The 24,226-nt window shown below is 39.8% G+C and overlaps 1 protein-coding gene across 4 annotated transcripts in view; it reads right to left on the minus strand.

Moving 5' to 3' along the window:
• Positions 1–1,001: 1,001 nt before the first annotated feature.
• Positions 1,002–24,226, minus strand: part of tbxtb (T-box transcription factor Tb) — a 32,035-nt gene continuing 8,810 nt past the window's right edge. For 2 of the 4 annotated variants that reach the window (XM_039738610.1, XM_039738608.1), the window contains 5 exons: positions 23,160–23,221; positions 20,980–21,041; positions 19,391–19,567; positions 17,107–17,236; positions 12,989–13,896 (listed from right to left, as the gene is read on the minus strand). In XM_039738610.1, coding sequence (XP_039594544.1) covers positions 13,632–13,896; positions 17,107–17,236; positions 19,391–19,567; positions 20,980–21,041; positions 23,160–23,221 — 696 coding nt within the window. In that variant the 3' untranslated portion in view covers positions 12,989–13,631. Of the gene's footprint in view, positions 1,035–12,988; positions 13,897–17,106; positions 17,237–19,390; positions 19,568–20,979; positions 21,042–23,159; positions 23,222–24,226 lie in introns of those variants that run through there. The other 2 variants (XM_039738611.1, XM_039738609.1) reach the window with 2 other exon arrangements.

Genomic DNA, 24,226 nt, shown 5'->3' on the forward strand with positions numbered 1-24,226 from the left:
AAGAAAAATCTGAGAACTTTAAAACTATTTATATAAATTAGTCAACGTTTATGGTGAAAACTGCATTCTATTAGACATCCACCATCACAGCTTTACACAGCCATATACCTCAAAAACTGTGACAAAACGTATTAAATACAAAGCGGCAAACTCCTGTGTGCTCCTCAGTGGATCTGGTTTGGAGCCGAAGTGTGTCAATGGAGTGGTTATACTATAACGATATCCACGCAGCACACACACTCACCACTGGCTTTCAAGTTAAGCTTCACAGTTCACAAAGATAAAAAGTATTTGCCTGCTCACCTCCAGTAGTAGCGCGCATGCGATGTATGGAATCTGGGCGAAATTCCACGTGAGAAAGAGAACGCGTGAGCGAGCGTCCAAAGGAGTGGACTTGTGACAAGGCCTCGTCTACGTGAATGCTTTATTTTTTTTCCAAGACTTATCCTGGTGCCTAGTCCAGGAGTAATATAAGGTATGGTCACAGATTGTTTAATTAAATTGTGCATTATATTTTACATGTTACCTTGGACATAATATCGTTTTTAATGGTGGCAATGTTGGTTATTAATTTTTAGGTATGATGAAGCCTCTTTGGAGATTTTATGCATTGGGCACTACCTTATTTATGACCCGACTCATACATCCATCTTAACTTGGAAGACAACTGCAGGCTTCAACAACAATAACAACAACATTTATTTTTATAACACATTTTCATACAGGTGATGAAGCTCAAAGTGCTTTACAGGATGGAGAAAGAGGAAAAAAAGCAAAATTTTAAAATAAAACTAGGCAATACTACTTAACATAGAATAAAAGTAAGGTTTGATAGCCAGGGAGGAAAGAAACAAAAAAAAAACACCAGACGGTTGGAGAGAAAAAAGAAAACAAAATCTGCAGGGGTTCCAGGCCACGAGACCACTCAGCCCCCTCTAGGCATTCTACTAAACATCAAAGATCTCAATCAGTCCTCATGGTTTTCAGGCTTCACATGGAAGAATTTGATGATGATGGTCATGTGGCCCTATGACCTTCAATCCATCAATGTAGGGACAGCACGGTGTTTTAATTTGAGGGAACCGGAAAAAGAACAGCAGAGAAAGTAGGGGTTAGTATGGATTTCAGAGCCACCAAGAATAATAATGATAATAAAATGCATATACAGAATATCAGGGTTAGACTAAAATGAAGCTATGAGAAAGCCATGTTAAAGTAATGAGTTTTTAGCAGTTTTTTAAAGTGCCCCACCATTTTAGCCTGGTGAATTTCTATTGGTAAGCTATTTCAGATTTTGGTGTATAACAGGAGAAGGTCGCCTCACCACTTCTTTTAAGTTTAGCTCTTGAATTTATAAGCAGACACTCATTTGATGATCTAAGGTTACAATTTGCAGTGTCAGGTGAAAGGCATTCTGAAATATAGGATGGAGCGAGATTATTTAAGGCTTTATAAAGTATAAGCAGTATTTTAAAGTCAATTCTAAATGGCACAGGTAACCAATGTAATGACATCAGAACTGGAGAGATGTGCTCGGATTTTCTTTTCCTAGTTAAGATTCTAGCAGCTGCATTCTGCACTCATTGCAATCAATTGACGTCTTTTTTGGGTGGTCCTGAGAGGAGTGCATTACAGTAAACTAGTCAACTAAAAACAAAAGCATGAGGTAATTTTTCAGCATCTTGCAAAGTTATCTAACTTTTGCTATATTTCTTAAATGAAATAATGCTGTTCTAGTAATCTGATTAATATGTTATTTAAAACTTAGGTCAGAGTCAATAATTCTCCCTAAATTCTTTACCTCCGTCTTTTAAGCCTAAAGGATCAAGTTTATTTCTAATATCCTCATTATATCCATTTTTTCCATTCACTGAAATTTCTTTTTTCTCCTTATTTAGTTTGAGAAAATTACTACTCATCCATTCAGAAACACAAGTAAGACATTGTGTCAGTGAATCAAGAGAGTCGGGGTCATCAGGCGCTATTGATAAATACAGTTGTGTGTCGTCAGCATAGCTGTGGTAGCTCACGTTATGTCTTGAGATATTCTGACCTAATGGAAGCATGTAGATCGAAAAGAGCAGTGGACCTAGGATAGATCCTTGTGAATCAAAGTGTTTTCAGCAATGCATTGTCCCAGTATCCATCTTGACTTAAAAGATCACTTATACAGTTTCTTCACACGGACATATGTAGAATAATTTACCAAGTAGTGTGGTAGATAGTAGTACTTTGGGTACTTTTAAGGCTTGACTGGATGCTCTTCTAAGAATGGTTAGTTAAATATGGACTGGTGAGCTAGAATGCCTTTTAATAATCATTCAACCCTAGGAGTGTAGCCAGGAATAGATTTCAGTGTTGGACTGGTGTAAAAATGGCTGTTCTAGTTTTTATTAGGATATATAAGGTCACTTTTCCAAAAAATACATCTATTCATACTGTGGGACATTCATATAACTGAATTGTTGGGACCATGCAAAAGTTGAGCAAAAATTATCAAGGCAATCAAACGTTCCTTTGCAAAGCACTGCAGCTTTTGCTATGCTGTATTCCATTTGAATTGTTCATACCACTTAGCAGAGAAACATCAAGCCCTTCCCATTAACATAGTTGTCACAAATGATTGCAGATTAGGTGGGGTGGCTCGTTTATCAATGTCTGACAAACCTTTTGGTGGTTCTGTCACAGCATACTTGTCTTTTGGGATCACTAAAGCCAGAGTCTCCTCAGATGAGGACGCTATTGAAATGTTTGCATTCCTCTTCAACTACAGTTGTGCTTGAAAGTTTGTGAACCCTTTACAATTTTCTGTATTTCTGCATAAATATGATTTAAAACATCATCAGATTTTCACTCAAGTCCTAAAAGTAGATAAAGTATGTGACCCTCTAAGATTAGCAGTTAGTCTGAAGGTGAAATTAGAGTCAGGTGTTTTCAGTCAATGGGATGACAATCAGGTGTGAGTGGGCACCCTGTGTTATTTAAAGAACAGGATCTATCAAAGTCTGCTCTTCACAACACATGTTTGTGGAAGTGTGTCATGGCATGAACAAAGGAGATTTCTAAAGACATCAGAAAAAGAGTTGTTGATGCTCATTAGGCTGGAAAAGGTTACAAAACCATCTCTAAAGATTTTGAACTCCACCAGTCCACAGTCAGACAGATTGTGTACAAATGGAGGAAATTCAAGACCATTGTTACCCTCCCCAGAAGTGGTCGACCAGCAAAGATCTCTCCAAGAGCAAGGCGTGTAATAGTCAGCGAGGTCACAAAGGACCCCAGAGTAACCTCTAAGCAACTGAAGGCCTCTCTCACATTGGCTAATGTTCATGTTCATGAGTCCACCATCAGGAGAACACTGAACAACAATGGTGTGCATGGCAGGATTGCAAGGAGAAAGCCACTGCTCTCCAAAAAAAATTGCTGCTCGTCTGCAGTTTGCTAAAGATCACGTGGACAAACCAGAAGGCTACTGGAAGAATGTTTTGTGGACGGATGAGACCAAAATAGAACTTTAGGGTTTAAATGAAAAGTGTTACGTTTGGAGAAAGGAAAACACTACATTCCAGCATAAGAACCGTATCCAATTTATGAAACATGGTGGTAGTAGTATCATGTTTTGGGCCTCTTTTGCTACATCTGGGCCAGGACTGCTTGCCTTCATTGATGGAACAATGAATTCTGAATTATATCAGAGAATTCTAAAGGAAAATGTCAGGACATGTGTCCATGAACTGAATCTCAAGAGATGGTGGGTCATGCAGCAAGACAACGACCCTAAGCACACAAGTCATTCTACCAAAGAATGGTTAAAGAAGAATAAAGTTAATGTTTTGGAATGGCCAAGTCAAAGTCCTGACCTTAATCCAAGTGAAATGTTGTGGAAGAACCTGCGAGCAGTTAATGTAAGGAAACCCACCAACATCCCAGAGTTGAAGCTGTTCTGTACGGAGGAATGGGCTAAAATTCCTCCAAGTCGGTGTGCAGGAATGATCAAAAGTTACTGGAAATGTTTAGTTGCAGTTATTGCTGCAAAGGGGGGTCACACCAGATACTGAAAGCAAAGGTTCACATACTTTTGCCACTCACAAATATGTAATATTCGATAATTATCCTTAATAAATAAATAACCAAGTATAATACAGTATTTTTGTCTCATTTGTTTAACTGGTTTCTCTTTATCTACTTTTAGGACTTGAGTTATAATCTGATAATGTTTCAGGTCATATTTATGCAGAAATATAGAAAATTCTAAAGGGTTCACAAACTTTCAAGCACAACTGTAGGTCTGCACTCTCTGCACACAGTCACCGCTGATGATCACAGGCTAGGATAATGAAATAATCACTGCAAAATGGTGGACATAATATTCTAAAATATCAATGAATTAACAATGATAATAATTTATAATGTAACAATAGTAAAAAAAAAATGTACAAAAATAGTGTTAAGAAGCTGCAAAATTCTAATACTAAATAAATGACTTGTCACTGGAATGACAAACAAGCATCCATCCATTCTTTATCCAGCCCGCTATATCCTAACTATAGGGTCACAGGGGGTCTTGCTGGAGTCAATTATAGCCAACAGACACACACAAATGTGATTGGCTAGGAATTAACATCAAAGTTTCAGAGCTGTGACCACAGCATTTCTGTACTTCTGAGTCACTCAAAGAAACAAAATTGTAAAACACTGGAAAAATCAGTAAGATCTGAGGATGAGAATATATAAATATATGTGTGAAGTAGAATTGTCCACTTAGAAACCCGAGGCTGTTTTTGTATGATCTCTAATTCTAGCTGGTTGAGTGAATTGAGAAGAAGATTGCTTTTGGGTTAAACGCCAAACAGGAGATCATGAAGTGGCACAGTTCCAGCTGGTCATAAAATCCCACTTGGACAAACAAACAACAACAATGACAAGGCTTCTAAAGGGGCTGGATTCTGTTGATCACCTCTTGTCTTAAAGGTGAAATGGCAGCAGTGATTTACGTCAGCTGCTCAGTGGTGTACTGCATGCTCATTCTTTCTGTTTGCATTGTGATGTTACAGTAACTGTATAAAGTAAATGACAGGGCAAAGGGTTCAGGGAAGGAAGGTCGAAAATTCAGGTTTTAATTGTTTTACCCCTTAACAGGCCTCTCTGACCACCAGGGAGCACAGCAGAGACATGAAAATGTCTGTGACTGTCAGTGGCACTTTCACATGTGTTAAGGACTAGCTTCACTAAAGGCTAAAGACTAAAGACTAAATAAAACAATAAAGTGCAGTTTAGTAACACTGTTTATTGGAGGAGGAGGTAATGTGGTGGCTGGCACTTCAGGTGAACCAGAATGTCCATCTTTAAGCTAACACTCTGCCTTCTCATGTTGGTACTTCTCGTTTAAATGTCCAGAGTCTGCAGGCCTGCACAGCAGCCATTGGGAGTACCAAGAGCACTTAAAGACGATGACGTGAATTTCTGCCGCTGGATGGAATGAGAACTTGCTCTCCAGATGAGTTAAACAAAGGGCTGTGTGCTCTTTGGGCCTTTTTGTCTCCTCTGATTTTAGTTGAACTGGCTGTGACCCTGCAGCAGACCCTCTTTTGGATGGTCCACTGACGTATTTGCTCACTTACAATGTCTGAATAATTCACTGATATTTTCTTTTTTTTTTTTAAACTTGCACTGATGTATTAACCTTATTTGCTTTAATGCATGGACCTGTCCCAAAATACATATTTGACCTGGATTTGAAGCTCATCAGAGGGTGGTGTGGGGCTTGGTGTTGCTGGTGCCTCACACTTCCAGCATTTTGGCAGATGCCCCTTCACCACATCTGTCAGGCGGACAAGGGTGGGAAGCCCAGTATCTCCCCCTGGACGCCAGATAGCAGCATCCCTGGGTTGCAGTGGTGCCTCGGACTCCCCCAGGGCTTCATGGGGATTGGAGTTCTGTGCAGCTCTGTGGGGTTCCGCAGGTGCCGCCAGGGGGTGCTGCACCAGGAACGACTGGCCCCTTTTGGGCATTGGTCTCACCACACCTGGAAGTGCAGCTGGAGGCCAGCAATCAACCACTTGGAGCACTTCCAGATGCCTGATAAAAGGGAGCCAGAAACCACCACTCGTTGGCCAGGGTCGGGAGGAGGAGGACTGAGCTTGAGGAGGAGTGGTGGCGGAAGAGATAGTGGATAGTGCTTGGGTGTTATTTGTGCTTGGGACTGTGTTGTGGCTGGAGGGACTACGGGGAAGACGTGCCCTCCAGCTGAAGAAAAATAAAAGAGTATTTGTTTTACACATGCCTCCCATGTCCAATCTGTGTCGGGTCGGGCACAATATAGCGCCTTTCTTACACAGGTTATTGACTATGTGAAGCTGGAATGTTGCTGCTGTGTTCTGCTGGGTACACTGGGTTTTCTGAAACATCCGCAAATAGGTTCAAGTTGGGTGATTTGCTAATTCTGAATCGACACAGTTTAAGCCTTAGCAAATCCACACCACTGATGCTCAGTGATTGAGACACTGGCATGATTGTTGGTGCCAGACAGGTGGGTGTGAGTATTTCTGTAACTGCTGATCTCCTGTGATTTTCGCACACAGCAGTACCCCCCAGAGTTTATTGTGAATGGTGTGAAAAACACAACACATCCACTGAGCAGACATTCTGCTGCCAGAAATGGCTTGTTGATGACAGAGGTCAGAGGAGGATGGCCAGACTAGTTTGAGCTGACAAAAAGGCTGCGGTAATTCAGATAACAACTGTGAGGAGCAGAAAAGCATCTCAGTATGCAGAACACGTCAAACATTTAGACAGATGGGCTACAAGAGCAGAAGAACACATCCGGTTCCACTCCTGTCAGCCAGAACAGAAAGCTGAGGCTGCAGTGGGCACAGGATCACCAAAACTGGATAGCTGAAGACCGAAAAAACACAGCCTGGTCTGATGCATTTTGATTTGTGCAGAGCACCCAGATGGTAGGGTCAGAATTTGGTACTTGCAAATAATGCACCCAGCCTGCCTTGCATTAACAGTCCAGGCTGGTGCTAGTAGTGTAATGTTGCAGGGAATGTTTATTTGGCACCCTTTGGGCCCTTTAATACCAATCAATCATCTCTTGAATGCCAAAGTCTATTTGGATGTTACTGCTGACGATTTGCATCCTTTCGTGGCCACAATTTACCCATCTTCTGATGCTTACACTCTTATTTATAAATAATGGTTCTGCAATGGCACTGTACTACGTTGTGTAGTCCTTTGTCAAAGCATGACGATGAACCATTCATTCTGGGAAGGATTCTCTGCACATAATATTGATTCATTGGGCTTTGAAATGTTTCCTAATATGGTGACAAAACAGAAACCTTAACCAAAAGTATAGGTAGGCTACCTGGCAGAATACTAACTGACCAAGAAATACCGAACTTGGCCATTGTCATTGTGTGCAGCAAAAGTCTTTTTAAAATCAACAGACTAATGGCATATCACATATCTTTGAACATCTATGTTTGGAGCTTGTTACAGATCTAAATACTGTGGCAGATGACCAGGGACCTTGCTCCACCGGGACGCCTGGAGCAGGGAAGGACTGGGAGAGGGGCAATATCTTCCCTTGGTGCAAGAGGGCAGCCCCCCTGGATTTCATCAGGGGCCATGGATACGGAGCGGGGAAGCTCAATCCTGTGGGGTTCCGTGGCCACCACCAGGGTGCACCTGCATGGTTCCTGAGCCATCACAGAACACCTGGAGCACATCTGGGGCAGGATAAAAGGGGCTGCCTCACTCCATTTGGGGAGCCGGAGTCGGGAGGAGGAAGACGGAGCTTGCGAGAGAGGAGTGGACGCAACTAAGGAGTAGTGAAAAGGATGGGGTTTGTGCATTGTGCACGATATTGTGTGGGGTGTTGTGAATAAACGGTGCGTATTTTGGACATTGTGAGCCTCAGTGTCTGTCTGTGTCTGGGCTATCTTTTACAATACATAAAAAAAATCTTTCTGAAACCTTCATATGGATGGTTCCTTTTGGGAACCAAAAATGGTTCCCATATGGCATCTATCTGAAGAACAAAACTGGCACCTTTATTTTCCATTGTGCACTTCCAAGATGAAATTGCAAGATGTCATAAAGCAAAAGTCATTCATGAACATGAGTTTAGTGTTCTTCGGTGGCCTTCCCAGTTGCCAGATCCAAATCTAACAGAACACCTTTTGGATGAGGTTGAAAGGGAGACTGGCAGCATGAACATGAAATGCAGCTGACAGATCTGCAGAAATTGGGTAATGCAGTCATGTCAACATGGAACAGAAACTCAGAATAATGTTTCCAACATTGTGTGGAATCCATGCCACAAAGAACTGAGGCTATTTTGAGAGCAAAAGGATACCTTACTCGGAATTAGTATAGTGTTCCTAATAATCTTCTCAGTGAGTGTATTTAGAATTGTACTGCAGGTATACAGGGTGGTCCAGATCGAATTATGCAGATCCGGGTCGTCTGGATGACTTTGATTTATGTGGGGACGATTCCAGTACGGCACGAAGACGACTCTTCATGTCGTCAATTCGCACACTTCTCAATGGTCCAGGATTTGTCAGGTGATTTTCTATGAAATAAACTTAAGTTATAGCATAATGATAATTGCATAATTAGATCTGGACCACCCTATATAAAGTGTGTAAAGTGCCATTATAGTGTTCAGTGTTGAATATGTTGACTTAAAGTAAGCGAGAGCATGTGATCATTTAATATCGTGGCCATAGGCTGCCACCTCAGTTCCCTCCCATGGATGGGTTACCTCTGGCCCCACCCATTTTTACCATTATTTTATCAGTCAGCAGTTATGTGATGGGTGGGACCAGAGGTGAAAAGGGAAATCCTAACTAGGGAACATCATTGTAGCAGTGAGTTTAATTGTGTGTTGTCAAAATCCCTAGTCTTGTATATTTACTGTTTTTTGGGGGTTTTCATTGGAGGGCACCTTTGAATAGTCAGTTCTGGATACGCGGATTGGTTGGTTGGATCTTCAAATAGTTTCAGTGTTTTTAAATTTTTTTTGCCTGTATTATCTGCTCATGGTTTGAACCCTTTCATTGTTTAATTTTTTTTAAATGTGAATGTCATTATTCTCTGCTATCATTGTGCCTCTTCCTACTGCTTAACTGGGCTAAAATGTTTTGACAATCTCATGTTGAAGTTCATTAGGCAGCATGGCCTAATCATTAATGTCTTTAGCACCACTTCAATCCCTAAGTGACCCTAAGTTACTTAACCATCCAGTGTTCATCTTTCTACATATAATGTGCGATACCAAAGGCTCTCATATTCGGTCCTGGGCACCCACGGTGGCTGCAGGTTTTTGTTCTAACCAGCTTCTCTTTTTAATTGGAGTCCTGGGCTAATTAAGTAAACTGTTATTTACCATAAGCTTGGCAAAAAAAAAAAATATATATAAAAAAAAAAAATACACAAAAATATATATATGCTCAAAACTGAATTAAAGGAACACTTTTAATCAGAGTATAGCATAAAGTCAATGAAACTTATGGGATATTAATCTGGTCAGTTAAGTAGCAGAGGGGGTTGTTAATCAGTTTCAGATGCTGTGGTGTTAATGAAATTAACAACAGATGCACTAGAGGGGCAACAATGAGATGACCCCAAAACAGGAATGGTTTAACAGGTGGAGGCCACTGACATTTTTCCCTCCTCATCTTTTCTGACTGTTTCTTCACTAGTTTTGCATTTGGCTACAGTCAGTGTCACTACTGGTAGCATGAGGCGATACCTGGACCCTACAGAGATTGCACAGGTAGTCCAACTTCTCCAGGATGGCACATCAATACGTGTCATTGCCACAAGGTTTGCTGTGTCTCCTGCACAGTCTCAAGGGCATGGAGGAGATTCTAGGAGACAAGCAGTTACTCTAGGAGAGCTGGAGAGGGCCATAGAAGGTCCATAACCCATCAGCAGGACCAGTATCTGCTCCTTTGGGCAAGGAGGAACAAGATGAGCACTGCCAGAGCCCTACAAAATGACCTCCAGCAGGCCACTGGTGTGAATGTCTCTGACCAAACAACCAGAAAGACTTCATGAGGGTGACCCAAGGGCCCCATGTCCTCTAATGGGCCCTGAGCTCACTGCCCAGCAGCATGCAGCTCGATTGGCATTCGCCATAGAATACCAGAATTGGCAGATGCACCACTGGTGCCCTGTGCTTTTTACAGATGAGAGCAGGTTCACCCTGAGCACGTGACAGAAGTGAAAGGGTCTGGAGAAGCCATGGAGAACATTATGCTGCCTGTAACATCATTCAGCATGAGCAGTGTGGTGGTGGGTTAATGATTGTCTGGGGAGGCATATCCATGGAGGGTCACACAGACCGCTACAGGCTTGACAAAGGCACCTTGGCTGCCATTAGATATCAGGATGAAATCCTTGGACCCATTGTCAGACCCTATGCTGGTACAGTGGCTCCTGGTGCACGACAATTCCTGGCCTCATGTGGTGAGAGTATGCAGGCAGTTCCTGGAGGATGAAGGAATTGATACCATTGACTGGCCACCACACTTTCCTGACCTAAATCCAATAGAACACCTCTGGGACATTATGTTTTGGTCCATCCAATGCCACCAGGTTGCACCTCAGACTGTCCAGGAGCTCAGTGATGCCCTGGTCCAGATCTGGGAGGAGATCCCCCACAACACCATCTGTCATCTCATTAGAAGCATGCACCGATGTTGTCAGGCATGTATACAAGAACACAGGGGCCATACAAAGTGCTGCGTACAATTTGGAGTGACCCTGTAGTTAGGATTTAATAGATGGATGGATTATAGGAATAATATATATTTTTTCTTTTTAACAATATTTTTCTTTTCCAAATATTCTGTTTAATTAATCCATTATTTACCAATTAGTGGGTCTGACCCTAAAGTAGTTGCAGCCTTTCGTGATTCAGTGTTGTTTGCCAGCGTGTCTGCTCTGCCTGTTTTTATTTGTCGTTATTAAGATACAATGAAGGGAGCAAACTGCACAGAGAAAGGGCAAAATATAATAAAATCAACAAAAAAGAGTTAAGCAATTAAATCTGCAGCAAAAACAGAAATGTTTCTAAATGTCATATAAATGCAAAAATCATGCTGCCATGCTTTTCTGAATGTAGAATAAGAGAGGAGATAAAACTACCAGCCAAGTATGAATCTGGTTGAAATAAAAACTTGAAGGCACAGTGGGCCCCGGGACCGACTTTGAGACCCCCTGTGCTGTACCTGCTATATATCTACTGTATGTAAACAGGGTAGAGCATGACAAAACAGCCCTATGCAAAGTAAGAAGGTGAAGCCTGCGAGACGTCCACATGCATGTTGTTTTTTAATTAGTTCTGTTACATGGACCTCAAGGTTACCTCCAGGCTGTGGCTCCCAGGCTTTTTGATCAAGATTTAAGGTAGCAGCACCTGATGTTGAGCAGTTCCTGAGGGTTTCGTTGGTGGTTGCAAAAAGACAACTGGAGAGGTTGATCCTGGACTGACCTCTACCCCATGACAGCAATGGGCTTAACGAAGTAGCGGCAGCTATTTCTTGTTATTATCAGTTGCACACTTACATACTTCAAACAAATAACACATTTTAAATATAGTGCATTTAACAAAAAGGACAATTGAAGATGCACATTTCCCTTGCTAAAGAGAAGTGGATAAATACTGTACAAGGCTGAAACTGACTAACTAATCAAAATAAGTTTGAATTCTGCTAAATTTACAAAAATTAGAGATTGTACATTTTGGATTCAAAGCTTACTTTTAACAGCTTCAAAATCAGTAAACACAAACTGGGCAGTGGTCTCAGAAATACTACTCTTCATCTGTGTTGGGACAATCTGGCTATAAGATTCAGCGATACTCCTATCAAAACTCCTGGAGTTAAAGTTTAGTCCTGGTCTAGCCTCTGACTCTGTGGACTTTCATCTTCTCCCCAGGTGGACATGGAATCTCTCCAGTTTCTTTTCTCATTCTATAAATGGGTACATTAGATAAAGTGGCGAGTCTAAAATGGCAAAGTGAGGACATGTGTATGCATGAGTGTGTCCTACAATGGCCTAGAACCTCACTCTTGTTTGACTTGATGCTGCTAGAATAGACTGCAGCTCAACATGTCTTAGTAATGGGAAAAAGTTTTGCAAGGGGGAGCGCTGCTGCCTCACAACCCTCGAATCCAGGGTTCAATTCCCAGCCTTGATACAGTTGGTGTGGAGTTAACAAATTCTTCTCATGTCTGTGTAGGCTTTTCTTCATGTGGTCTGCTTTCTTTCTGTATTTCAATTGAATAAAGGTTAGAGCAACCAGAAACTCTAAATTGAGTGGGTTGCCTTGGAATAAACTAGTGGTCCACCCAGGACTGGTTCCAGCCTTGTGACTGGTGCTGCCTGAAAAGACCGTGTCCCCTGCAACCTGAAATTGATTTAAGTAGATTCCAAGATGGATGGGATACAAAGCTATAACAGCATCTTGGTCTTCTCCTGCACGTGCCCTTCTAGTTCAGATCTCATCTGTTCTTTCCATACTATATGGACTTACTGGTAATTAAAATCTGAGGAAGTGTTCCCACTGAAGCAGACTGAGTCAAACTGAATAATTGTTGTCAGCCATTGCCACCTTAGTGTTACTGGTGAACCTGCTAGGAGGTGAAGAGTGTCTCACAGATGGACTAGGATCCAGCCATCTTAATAGACTGGGAAACACTGCAATATGCTCAATAATAATATTAGCATATGCTTGTATTTTTAATATGTCATGGCGCTTTAGAGTTTTTACTGCAGGGGAACTGATAACTAAATTGTTTTTACTTAAACCTTTTATTTATTTATAAAATATTAGGCATAAACCAGCATCAAAATAGAAGCACATTAAATTTGTCCTTCACTTTTTTGTGCTGAAAAAGCAGTGAAAAGAATTTGTAAATCATTTATATTAAAAACCACAAATATCACTTTACAATAAAATAAGGTCCGATTATATTATAATTTACAATATTGACATTTGAAGGTGTGGGGACTGTACAGTCAGCTGGTAGTGCGGCAAAATGATTAGCAGCAACAGGATATGTAAAAGTAAAAAGTAATACAAAAAAACGACAAGCAATGACAGCAGCTATTATCATATGAATTAATGCTGATGAATAATGTGGACCCCAACTTTCTTAAGAGAAGGAAGCAACATACATACTATATATACTCTAGCGTTAAATATATGGCAAATGACTGACAATAATGCACAAAACATACAGATGCTGAATGAACACGTCATGTTGAATTGAAATCGTTTTGCAAAAAATGAAGAAACAATTAAAAGGTCTGTTGATCCTTTGAACCTTCGCCAGTACACAAGCCTTCAAAAGTTTTGCCCTAATATATACACTAAAGTCTTCATGCTTTTATAAAGCATACAGTGATTGTGTTCATTCACTGTGAAAGGCACTATATAGAATACTGAATAACTGGCACATACAAGGAGAAACAGCAACCTACTGCAGTTTTGCTGCTCCAATTTTTGCCTTTCATATTTTGACCCAAAATGTCTGAGAGCAATTTAAACCAAAGCAGTTGACTGTGGTGCAGAATGTTGCATGTTGCTGCCCTGTGCAAAGTGCATAGTTTCACATAGAAGGAGGGGTGATGGTCGTCCACGTGGATGCCAGGCGGGAGTGTGGTGATGTGTCATACTGTGATTCATGTACATCTGTAGGGGTGGCACTGTCATACAGCTGTGATCCAGAAGAAGCCGTTGTTGAGTGTGAGAGGCTTGGATAATGAGCGGTGGTGCCTCGCAAGAACTGGGAACCTAGGCTGTTTGACATATTTCCAGACTGGGAGACTGGTGTAATGGTGCTATTGCTGACAGACCACAAGCTTGGATATTGACTGTGGAAAAGAGAAGACAAAAAAACATATTTGTATTTAATGCAACTCATCATTGACTTAATAAAGAATGTGACTTTTCTAATTCTTGGTCTTGAAACATAAAAATGAAAAACAATTTTATTCATTACTTTTTAAAATGTATTAATGTATTAAAATGAAGTCACTCCAAAATATTGTCCATTATGCCTGACAAAACAGAAAATGATAGCAAATGTTTTATTAAGAGCAGGCTGTTAGATATCAGTTCAATATTGCGTTGACATTTACAGGCTCTCAAGATGCTGATAATTTGGCCCACACATCTACAGCTCTGTCTGTCAATAAACATTTCCTTCATGGAACACTTAGGTATCCATCCATTTAACTGCAATATGGGCATCCATCAGTTACCCGCTGTGATGGACGGCCACAGCCACTACCTGGCCGGGACACCAGCAGGGTGCAAGGACCAGGGGAAAGGGCACTTATGAGGCAATACCTCCCCTGGGCCACTAGAGGGCAGCCCTCTGGGGCGGCTGTGGCATCACGGATTCCTGCAGGGCATGTCAGGAACTGGAGTTTGGTGAAGCCCTGTTGGGTTCTGTGGGGGCCGCCAGGGGGCGATGCAGAGACTGGTAGAGGAACTCCAGCGCACCTGGGAGTGATTCCAGGTAATAGTGATGAGCCACCTGGAACACTCCCGGGACCTGAATAAGAGGAGCCGCCTCACTCCATTGAGGGGACAGAGTCGGGAGGAAGGAGACAAAGTCTGAGGAGGAGTGGAGGCGGATGGACTGGTGGCAAGAAGGGACTGTATATTGGTGTGGGGTTGGTATTTTGTGCACAAAGCTGTAAATAAACAGGGTGGTGAGCTGAACCTGGGTCCTGCCTGTCTGTGTCCAGGGGTTAGGGGGGCAGTACGCCCCCTAGTGGCTTACACCCCATACTCCTCCTAAACAGTTGATTTGAAAGAACAGCTGCCATCCACTGTAGTTACTCCTTTCCTAACCTATATATTATACGGTCAGATGCATTTTAACTTTAACTATGTGTTTTTTATGTAACAGATATAGATTAAGTGACTTACTTGGGGTCATCTAGTCAGTCACAGGTGTTACTCAGAGTCCAGTACCTTGGACAGTAAACAAGACTTGAAACACCTTGGTCACTTCCGTAAACTAAAAATATTCAGCTATTTTAATCTTCCCTCACTGTTCATACCCTGAAGTCTTGCAATTTGCCTAGTCTCTCTGAATGTTCACTGTTATGTATTTTGTAATAACATATCATAGCATTTTCAAGACTACTTAATTCAGATCATGTTTGTAATGGCTGAAACCTATCACTGCAGCATTGGCCACAAGGTAGGAAACAATCCTGCACAAGTCACCAGTCTGCCTCCATACATGCTGACACACACAACCACTGGCCAGATTTAGAACTGCCAATTAGCCTAACTGACCTGTCTTTAGAGATATGTTTGAAAACACGGAGTAGATGCTGGAGATAAGGCCAGCTCCTAGCCAGAGAAGACAATGACAGAATGTATGTTTTAGTGGGGTAGCCGTGCTAAACACTGTGCCAATGCATTTCCATCTGTTTTAATGAAGAGATCAAAGCTGCATACCATCTTCCATACAGTATGTGGCCTCGCCAGTGTGTTTTACAATTTAAGGATAACATTGAATTGAACTTTGTACATTAGGTATGTTATATAACCCAGTATTCCCGTTGCTTTGATTAGTTGCAGCCACTGCTTATTTTCCAGAGAAGTCAATGTGTAATTCATTGTAAAAGAAATGATATAAATACAAAATAGACAGTTTTATATTCTTATACGACAAAGGGGTTTTACAGCCTTACCTAAAAGATGGAGTGGATTTGAGCATGTGATAAGTTTACCTGCTGCTCTCCAAAGGAGCTATTGAATTAAAATACATACTGAAAGCTTGGCAGAGTGACTTAAGAATATTTATTTAAAAGGAATACACAACATCCAAATATCATAGACTCTGCTTATCTGGTTATTTCATTCTTCATCAGAATATATTTTGTTATGCTAGGATATTTTAAGGCATGAATTATATATGTACTGTGCATATGGGATAAACAAAGCTTCATTCTGGAGAGTATACTAGACCTTCCAGGAAAGGTCCAACTGTCAAGAAGGACTGGTTGCCATGTTCTTTTCTGTGGTAGCATATCAATTGGTAACTCATCATGCCTTCCAAGTGCTTCAGACTGCCCAAGGTTATATAAAAAGCAAGTGTGATCCAGCTTCAGATGAGCACTAGGGGAGAGCTGAGAAATTACTGCAGCTGGTAATAATGTCAGAGTAAGGGGTATCTCAGTAGCATGCACCCAGTTAGACAATGACCAAGACACCTCACATTATGGGGACAGACTGTGAGGGAATCGCTTTTCTTCAGTAACCACTCAGGGTATGGAGATCCTGAAATTATACACTCATGGCTTTGATGTAGTTTTTCCCTGCATCAGTCAGTAAGGAATGGCAGTACTGCCAATTAGCTTCTAGCAAGAAAACATCTTTTTGGTCATTACAAGTTAAAATCTTAAGCACATCAATTAGTGCATTTGCAAGAATTTATTTTGTTGATGCTTTAATTCAAAATAACATGAGTGGCATGAGAAGAACAGGTTTCATTCCGAAGATGCCAAAGACTGCAGAAAGTGGAGTAAAAGGACTTATGGAGCAATCAGCCATCCAGGGTAAACATGGAGAATGGCTAGTAATGATGATAGTTATGATTTGATTTAAATAATCTTATCAAATCACTGCCTTACATTTATTTCCAAATACTCATATTTAGAGCACCAGCAGGTTAAGTGACTGACATAGTGTTGCATATTGAATAAGGACTGAACCTGTGGCCTTTAGACATTCGGTGCCCATAAATATTTCAGCCTCCTATGTCTTTGCAAATTTTTGTCTGCTTTTAGCTTTATTGTACCACAGTCTCTCAAATAATATAAAAAACTAAATTAAGTCTTTCCTAATATATCAGTGTGACACAACCAATAGTTGTAAAGCAATAGGTCTGCATTTCTATGGATTTCTAAGCTGATGTTATTTTGTTATTTTTCATAATGATATTTCTTCTTAAGTAGAGCTACACACCTTTTAATGTCATCCTTTGACACCTTATGCATACAATAATAATTACCAAAGAAGAAAATGGAGAAAATAAGAATAGTTCTTAGGCTACATACCTGGAGTTTGTAGAAGTACCAGTGTTGTGGGAGATAGGCAACATGCTGCTGTGTGCAGGGACCTGGAGGCTGGACCAGTTTTCATGGCCTGGCAACATCGACAGGCAGGTGGAGTTATCTGAATAACCTGCTGAAATACAAAGAAACACATCAGCAATGGACCTAATGGTGAAGGCAGCTCCTGAGGTACAATGGTCATGCGATATAGAGAATTCAGGGTACATGTCATTGTCTGCTGATAAACTGTGTTTCTTGGATGGCTGGTAAAAATAGACAATGGCTATTGTATAAGGGCAGTCATTCTCTATACCTAGTTGTCACAATGGAACAAACATGTAGGCCCAGAACTGTATTAATCTTTCATCAGTTCATACAGGTATATGTCAGCAATTGTACTATGATGACGCGTTTGGATTTTCTTCAATTGTCACGTACCGATAGTAAAACAAGCTGATGTTGTATTGTACCTTTTATTTTAAATTATCACTTTAATGTACAAACAAGAATTTATTTCATGCAACTGAAGTAGGAAAACACTGAACACTTTCATTAGAAAGCTCAGGTCAAAACCATGTTGGAGCAAGGTCATCAGTGGAGTCTCTCGGGTCTGTCCTTGGACCATTACTTTTTCTGGTCTAAATGAATGACATTGATTCAGGTATAGTTAGTACACTTGTCATATTCACAGATGAGACTAAAACTGGAGGGATGGCAGACACTGAGGAGGCAGCAAAAGACCTGGACTACCTTCTGAACTGGGCGAACACCTGGAAAATGCAGTTTAATGTAGAAAAGTGCAAAGTGCTGCAGATGGACAAAAGGAACATAAATTATAAATACAAAATGGGAGACAATGCCATACAGGAAGCAACCTCTGTAAAGTATTTAGGGGTGTATGTTGATGCAGCATTTTCATCGACTAAGTAGTGCACAGAAGCAATTAAAATGGCAAATAAAATGTTAGGTTATATCATAAAAACTATTGAATCTAAGTCAAGGAACATGATGCCCAAACTATATAATGCACTAATAAGACCACATCTGGAGTATTATGTGCAGTTCTAATCACCGCAGTAGAAGAAAGACATAGCAGCACACATGTCCTATTCTGACAGACTCTGAGAATTAAACCTGCTTAGTCTCAAGCAGAGGAGACAGCATGGGGACCTAATCCAGGTATTTAAAATCCCCAAAGGTGTTGATAAAGTAGATCCAGCAACAGTGTTTAAGCTTAAGGGTGAATCAAGCACTTGAGGAAATCAGTGGACATTAAAGGGGAAGTGTATTTAAAACTGAAGCCAGAAAGCATTTCTTTGTGTAAAGAGTTGTGGGATTTGGAACAAGTTATCAAGACATGTAGGTGAAGCAGAAACCTTTACAACCTTTAAGAGGAATCTGGATGAGATACTTGGACAGCTTAGATATTATCTAAACAAATGGGCTTAATGGACTAAATGGTTTCTCTTGTTTGTCAAATTTCTTATGTTCTTATGAGCTAAAAGAATTTTTTTCCCACTTGAGAAATAAATAGGGATATATCTAATATAATTATTAATTCATCACTAGTATCAGCTTAATTAGCAGCAAAATAGCCATAGTACATGGAAACGTGGCATGACTCAGCCTACTAAAGCAGGCAATTAATCTGGCAACAATAACTCAAGAATGATGCTAAAATCCAACAGAGCAGCCTACCTCATTGTGTGATTCCAACAATTTACTGCTGGGCTTTGGTGCAATGACATTAGTACCAGTGTGTTCACCATACCACCTGCATTTGATCACTTTACTTGACTGCTCCATGTGCACTCCTTTAATAGGTGCCTAAGGTGTCACAATTGTATAAACTGCATTCAGCATTGACTTTAGTTTAATCCCTACATCATTGTCAATGGTATCAAAGGAAAATTCTGTGGTGTAAAATTGTCTGCATTTCCAATCCTTAAGACATGTACTGACTAGTGTTTCATTAGTGGTAGCCTCTGTGGAATGGGGAATTTAACAGATCAATGGTGGATGATCTATAATTATTTTTATTGATTATAAAATTAAAATGGAATATCTTGGGATCTGCTTTAATGTAACAAATAAGCTGGTTTAATTAGTGCTCTATAGCTTTAAGGCCAGCTGTGTTAGTGGGGCTCTACCATCCTCCAAAATGTACATTGTTTGATTTACGATACTATGAGGTGGTGTTTTAAGGACTGGAATGTTTGCCATTCCTTGTATTTTTCCAAGCTCTTGCGTTAGGTACCAAAGGAAGCCGTATACCAGTGTAACTTACTTGGTGAGTTGTTTCGGTGTGTGTAGGGGCTTGGATAAGGAGCCGATCGATGATTCCTTAGTGTTGTATATCGGTCACAGCCATGTGGGGAGGAGAGGCTGAGAGGAGATCCAAACTGAGTATGAGGATTAGTAGGAGGGCACAGAGCACCAGTGCCAGGAATGAACCAGCCACCTACTGAAGAGAAAAAGACAAATATAATTCTGTGAATGTTGATGTATTTTTGGCAAGCACTTTAGCCTGGCATAATCTACATTTCACAGATATGTTCAATACACATTTGTGAAGGGGCTGGCTCTGAATAAGACAGCATTCTGTCATCTTTCCTGGAGTAGAGAAGATAGGTTGGTAGAAACATAAATCTCATTATTTTTTGTAATAATGTTTGAACATTTAATTTAGTGTAGCCCCAAAATTGAAGTATTATTCAAATTGAACATATCAGAATTGACTGTAAACAGAAACAGAGTGTGACTGACATGCTGTGCAATTTTATTATATGAAGTAGGTTAACTTAACCAAACAGCCATTGAGATTAGTGGGCCTGTTCATCTTATATGCTTTACACTCTGAATGAGGATGAAGAGAGTGCAAGATCATAAGGTCTTATCCTGAACATAAGGCAGCTTTTCTATAGAAAAAAATATACCAGTGTAATTTACAAGTACACAACAATTGTATGTTAGTTTATGCATATTTTTCACAACTGGAGCGCAGGTGGGTTATGTGATTTGTTCACCATTACAAACTCAAGTCATTTGTTTGAAAGAGCAAAGATTCAGTATGCTTTACAGTCTTAATGTCTTAGCCACTAAACTACATGGCCTGCCTGATGTGTTACAGTCTGACTTTGCTCTCTGAAACATATTATGGTTACAGTTTAAAAAACTGATAATATTACCTTTTTGATAGTAAGTAGGACAAAGATTGTACAATTACAAATATATCACTGCATAAGGCAGGTTCCAGGCCAAGAGATAATAAAAAAAGAAAGAAATCAGCATACAACCTACATAACCCATTGTTCATTACCTATGTTAAACCTAGCTAAAAACTATACAGGCAGAAAACAAACATGGACAGAACAGCAGTCCAAGGCTGTATTGAATTAACCTACCATGCACAGATTTGATATGTGAGATAAAGCTGGACAAAACACAAAAAATGCAGAGAACATGTAAACTCCACACTGAGAATCACCTAAAAAGAGAATGCTGTGAGGCAGCAGTGTTTATCGCTGCATAACCTTGAAACCAGGGATGTGTTTTGGACTAAATTCATCATTATTTTTTTTAAATATAGTAAATCTTTTGTCAAGTAATTATTTTTGTAATCCATGGTCTTTGTCACGAATAAAAAGTGTAGACACTCTGTGGAGACATTTCATTGGTCTCACAAAAAAAATAAAAGAAACATTCATATGTATGCCCATTAACTGACAGAAACTAGCTGTTGCTTTCAACAATCATTTCATTTTCATGTATTGTATTTCAAAAGCTGTTTATGCTGCTTAGGGTTTAGGAAATTGTTTTACATCATTTAGTAAAATGTAGAATTATACGACACTATACGCAACATTAAATACTTACAGTTAGAATAGCTGGACTGCTGTCCATCATTGACTTCATCAAGGATGTCTTTATGATCACTCCTGCAGAAAATAAGCACTATATCACAATCCTTTTTGAGGAAATATCCAGTATACACATAATATATAAATAGGTAGCATAACATAACATTCTATCTGTAGAATGTCCCAGTGGAATCGAGTTAAGTCAGGGCTTTGTGCCAGTCAATCACAGGGCCGATTATTTCGAATTGCTGATTAACCTAACAGAGACTGGGGACAGAATTCAAACCTAGGATGTTTGAGTCATACGGCAGCAACATGAATCACTGTGACACTGTGCTGACAATTTTACACATATTTAACAAAAGAAAAATAGTTTTTAACTTCAATGACTGTTTCAACAAAATATCCCACTACATGTGTTATTTTATGAAAACTAACTAAAACATTAGTGAGAACAAAAATTATGCGAAAATGGTTATCTTGAACGCTTATCTTTTTATTAAAAAGACAAAACAATTATAAAATGTTACCCCATCTCTTGTATAAATGTAACATTCCTATGTTTCTTTTTCTTTTTACTTAATTCCTTGTCCTTACTAAATTACCCAGCCTCTGGAAACCAAAAAAGTAAAGAACTATGTACATATTTGGAATTTCTTTATGGACATGTACACCAAGCTACCCCTTTCTTGCCACGGAATGTAATTTTTTTCTTCCTAATCTTTGGTGTATGCAGTACATCAGCTTGTGGGATTTCCAAATCATTTCACATTTATTATGTACACTCTGGCATTTCTGCACTGATAAAACAGACAATTTAATTTTACCTTAATGATTTTTATGTGGTTCATATGTGATTTCCTCCAGTCATCTTTGTATTTAACTGCATTCTCATTTTTGTTTAAACAACATAAAAGCTATTTTAAACTCTTTGCGTGTGTTTACCAGAGGCAGCCTTAGGAGTACGCGGGGCCTTGGGCGAGTGTCATATGCGGGGCCGAGAGCCATAAGTGTAGGCTATATACCGTACCACCACACTCCCGGGCTTGTCCGCCTCTAATGCTGTACGCCTTATTATTGTTAAAAAACATGGTGCCTTATTCCGAAGAAATCCACCACGTACCGTATTTCAGTCTATAACGGATTTGAATGTCTTGCAGATTCCCCGCATATTTGTATGATGAGCTGATGGTGATAAAAGAATCTCCTATTGCAGGGCCCCCCTCAGGCACAGGGCCTGGGGCGATTGCCCTAGTCGCCACCCCCAAAGGCCGCCTCTGGTGTTTACAAACTTGACATATGCATGAATGAGTCTAGGGGTGGACAGGCACCCTGTTCAGGGTTGGTTCTTGCCACGTTTCTAATGTAGCCAGGATAAGGATAACTGGGTTTGAGAGCACAATGTTATGTTATACAAACATACATATAGACATTTATACAGTATAGATACTATACAGTATATTAATGTATTCCAGTGCTTTTGCATTGTAAATCAAGTTTGAATTCCTAATTTGCATTCTATATCAGTCAAACATTATCATATCACTGGGTACAATAGGATTTTGCATTTCCTATACTTTAATCACTATAATATAAAAATAGTTCTGAGTATCTCATTATTTGATCAAATATAAAGATTTGGGAGGAACATAATTCATGTTCTGTAAAGAAGACAAATTAGGCATGGAAATGGGTAAAGAAGTAATCAAACAATCTTTTAGAGTGATTTTTTTTTCATAAAGCACCGTGGAACCTGGATATAAACCCTTTCAAGTCTATATCAATATTATATTTCAGTGAAGCAGAAGTAGCCATCACATGTTCTTGGTCTCCTAAAGTTGTCCTCTCCCAGACCAACCAAAGGTGCCAATTTTCCCCCTCAATAGGTTGCAAGTAATCTATCGTTTAAACCAATCTGGAAAACAATTAGTCATCTCTTCTTGCCCTCTTTATTGTGTTACACCCATAATTAATTAAACAAACAGTGGAAAATCTGAAAACTGGTGAACTGCCATTAGTTTAATACTGTACATTTAAATGAAAATCCAGGTGTTCACATGCTGCAGAGTTCTGGAATTTGTGACATTACTGGATATAATAACAATTTAGTTTTATGTTTTTTATTGTTTTGTATGAAATTAAATATATTGTAAAATGCTCTATCATACTATGTTGTAGAATCTGTATGAAAACTACCTTTCTTTGGCATCAAGGAAGGCTTTGGCAAAGGGATTATATTTTATTTTAAGAGCTGTGATCTGCAAATAAAAAAAGAAAAAGTTAGACAATACTGATAAATTATATACAGGGTGAGTCAAAATTATATTAACTTTTCAATGGCAGAAACAATTTATTCACAAAACATACTTCATATGTGCAAGATGATTTACAGGAGTGTCTTAACCTGTTCGCAATTATGTTCAACACATGTACCATATGTGGCATATATCCACAAAAATTGTATACAAGTACTGTATATACATTGCAGTACCATTAGTGTTAACTTAATTTTGACTCACTCTGTGTATGTATTTATGGATATATATTATTATATATATTATTACTATTTCTATATTTATGATGGTATGGGCTTCTTGTACCCTGACTCCAAACACAACTGATGAGACAGTGCCTCAGATCCAACAAAGTTATCTTTTACTTCTTAAATTGCACTAGGATACAAACGAGTAGGTTAGTATGTTAACACCCCCTCTTCTCCTCCTGCTGTAACCCAAATGAGCCTTTGTCCTTCCTACTCCTTCCTCGGTTCACATGACTAAGAAAAAGAGATTTCTTTCAAAACTGGACCTGGGTGTACTCCTGGCACATCAGAAGTGTCCTCCAGAAGCATATCACCAGGTCATATTGATCAGGACAGGGATGTACCCCCCAACCGCCACCAAGAGCTCCCTCCAGTACCTCGGAGGTCCCAAACAGGGCAACCTATTTTCCATGACCCTTGCAAGATCTCAAAATGGATGAAAGTCAGAGATGTGCTGCCACTTGGAGAACATATTGCACTGGCAGGCAGTCCTCCACCACCCATCCATAATATTGTCATGCTGTCATGGGAAGATACCACCAACTATCCCAGCCAGGACAGATTTACAGTCCTTACTTTGTAAAAATAGATAATAATTTAATAATTGTAGAATTTTATATATAAACAAGTACACCGAAGGATGGTGGACATGCAGTTCTGAGGTTTCTACACTGCTTATAATGACTTTATAGAATGTAAAAGTCAGTTTTTTGTTTTGTTT

Source organism: Polypterus senegalus, chromosome 16, assembly GCF_016835505.1.
Source record: "Polypterus senegalus isolate Bchr_013 chromosome 16, ASM1683550v1, whole genome shotgun sequence".
In the NCBI taxonomy this organism is placed as follows: Eukaryota; Metazoa; Chordata; class Cladistia; order Polypteriformes; family Polypteridae; genus Polypterus; species Polypterus senegalus.